This window comes from Microtus ochrogaster, unplaced genomic scaffold, assembly GCF_000317375.1.
Source record: "Microtus ochrogaster isolate Prairie Vole_2 unplaced genomic scaffold, MicOch1.0 UNK99, whole genome shotgun sequence".
Taxonomy (NCBI): Eukaryota; Metazoa; Chordata; class Mammalia; order Rodentia; family Cricetidae; genus Microtus; species Microtus ochrogaster.
In genome coordinates, this window is record NW_004949197.1 from 888379 (window position 1) to 891033 (window position 2655).

General features: G+C 47.9%; 1 protein-coding gene across 5 annotated transcripts in view; it reads left to right on the forward strand.

Annotated features, from left to right (window-relative positions):
- Positions 1-2655, forward strand: part of Rbms2 (RNA binding motif single stranded interacting protein 2) — a 66157-nt gene that overhangs the window by 39405 nt on the left and 24097 nt on the right. For all 5 annotated transcript variants that reach the window (XR_003376724.1, XM_026778018.1, XM_026778020.1 and 2 more), the window contains one exon: positions 650-816. Coding sequence is in view for 4 of the 5 variants with exons in the window: in XM_005371205.3 (XP_005371262.1) it covers positions 650-816 (167 nt within the window). In the remaining variant the exon portion in view is untranslated. The remainder of the gene's footprint in view (positions 1-649; positions 817-2655) is intronic.

Genomic DNA, 2655 nt, shown 5'->3' on the forward strand with positions numbered 1-2655 from the left:
TCTGTAGACCAGGCTGGCCTCAAACTCACAGAGATCCACCTGCCTCTGCCTCCTTAGTGCTGGATTAATGTCATGCACCACCAGTGCCCAGCCTAGCTCTTACATTTTAAGTTAACCCATATTTCTTATTTCTGCTCTGCAATGTGGTGGTACCTTATTAACATGGAGCGTTCATCTCCTGCTCCTTCTGCATCCGCCCTTCCTCATCCCATCATTCTCAGTTTGCCTTTCCTGCCTAATCTTCTTCTGTTCAGCTATTGGTCTGTCAGCTTGTTTATTAAACCAATCACAGCAACACGTATTCACACAGTGCAAAGGAATATTCCACAGCAGTTTACCAGGTTGACTTTTGGAAGTGGGAGGGCCTGCCCGGGCAATTTAGCCCATGGTTCAAAATTAAAAGTCAGAAACACTGAGGTTTAGTCCTTGCCTAGCACCTGCACGAATTAAAAAGCATTGTGAAATATTCCAGCCATTTAATTAATCTATCATTCCTCACAAAACCAATCAGTGCTCACATGTAATTGGCCATCTCATTGGCCCATCAATCATTCTTTTTACTCTTTTATCCCCCTTCTGAATGCATTGCTGGTACTGCTTTCTCCGACGTGTCAAATCTTCCTGACCTGATCTTCATGTCTCCCTGCAGCCGTATGTGTCACTGTCTCAGCAGATGGCACCGCCCAGTCCCAGGAACAGTACCCCTAATAGTAGCAGTGGGAGTAGCGGCAGTGAGCAGCTGAGCAAAACCAATCTGTACATCCGAGGACTGCAGCCGGGCACCACCGACCAGGACCTTGTCAAGCTCTGTCAGCCGTGAGTCGTGTTCCCTGGGAAGGCTTCCAGGGCCAGCACAGATTTGCCATCGCTGGCTTCCTGTCACATGCTCTTAGCTGAACTGCGACAGTTGCAAGTTTCTCCCTCACAGCTGCGGCATGCAGTCACAGCAGGGTCACAACGCATGCAGAACTCTTTCTTGTTGCTGATTTTTTGGCTTTGTTGTTGTTGTTGTTGTTTTTTGTTTTTTTTTTTTTGTTTTTTCGAGACAGGGTTTCTCTGTGGTTTTGGAGCTTGTCCTGGAACTAGCTCTGTAGACCAGGCTGGTCTCGAACTCACAGAGATCCGCCTGCTTCTGCCTCCCGAGTGCTGGGATTAAAGGCTTGCGCCACCACCACCCGGCTGGCTTTGTTGTTTTGAGACAGCCTCTCACGGATCCTAGGCTTGCCTCCAGCAAAATCACCTTGAGAAAAGGCTTCTTTTGTCTCCTAGCTTGAGGTGTCTTCCTCACGCTGGAAAAGTCCAGGTGAGGCAGCTGGAGGCTGCTGGTCACACCCACAGCGGGGAAGAAAGGAAAACCATCCCTGCTGCTACTCTGTTCCCTTTCTCCACTTATGTAGTCCTGGATCTCTGGCCGGGGCAGCACCTCCCACGATGGCTGAGGCCCTCAACAGACATGCCAGTAATCTCTATGGTGTGCGTGTGTGTGTGTGTGTGTGTGTGTGTGTTTAAACATGGTATCATATAGTCTAGACTGGCCTTAAACTCCTTGTTCTCCTGTGTCTGCCTCTCAAATTCTGGAGTTAAAGGCATGCACCACCATACCTGGCTGTAATTCTGTTTATGTGTATTTGTAAGTGCTTGTGTGAGTTTATATGTACCACATGTGTGGGTGTCCTGGAGCTGGAGTTACAGACAGGTGTGAATCACTTGATGGATGGATGCTAGGAATCCAACCCTGGTTCTCTGGAAGAGCAGCCAGTACTCTTAAGCCCTGGGCTGTCTCCTGTACTAGCTGTTGCTGTATAGAATCGCCTGTTCTGTTGTAAATGTTGGCACTGTAACCAGTTTGTGGCTATTCTGGATGCAAACAGTGTGCCGGGAACCTATGCTTTGGTGTGTGCTTATGAACATATTCATGCTGGGTATATTGCTGGCTCACAGGGTAACCGTCTGGGTAGCTATATACTAGAAATATGGCAGATAATACTATAAGGGTTTCCTACTAGGCATAGTGGTCCATGCCTGTAATCTCAGCATTCAGGAAATGGAGTCAAGAAGGTTTGGGATTCAGAGACCTTCGCTGCATTGCAAACCTGAGGCCTTGTAGCCGCAAGCCCTCTGCCCAGATGCTACATTCTGCTCTAAGAAACTTCCCTGCTCTTTTCGGCTTTCACTTGCCCTCCCATGGTCAGCATGGAGGATGGAGTTAGGAGTCGAGAAAGGGAGTGGGAAGGGCCAGTCAGGACTATAGAATGAGACCCTGTCTCAAAAAACATCAGGAAGCCAGAAAGATAAATGGTTAAGAGCATAAACTGGTTCTTGTTGTTGTTTTTTGTTTGTTTTGGTTTTTCGAAACAGAGTTTCTCTGTAGCTTTGGAGCCTGTCCTGGAACTAGCTCTTGTAGACCAGACTGGCCTCGAACTAACAAGATCCACCTGTCTCTGCCTCCCAAGGGCTGGAATTAAAGGCGTGCGCCACCACCAGCTGGCTCGCTGGGCTCGTAAACGGCTATTAAAGATCTGAGTTTGATCTCACATTACGCAGCTCAGTTACCTGTAGCTGCAGCCCAGCACCTCCGGTAGTCACAGGAGCATGGCCACACAGACACACGCATATTTGAAAATAAAAGAAATCTTTTTTTTTTTTTTTTTTTTT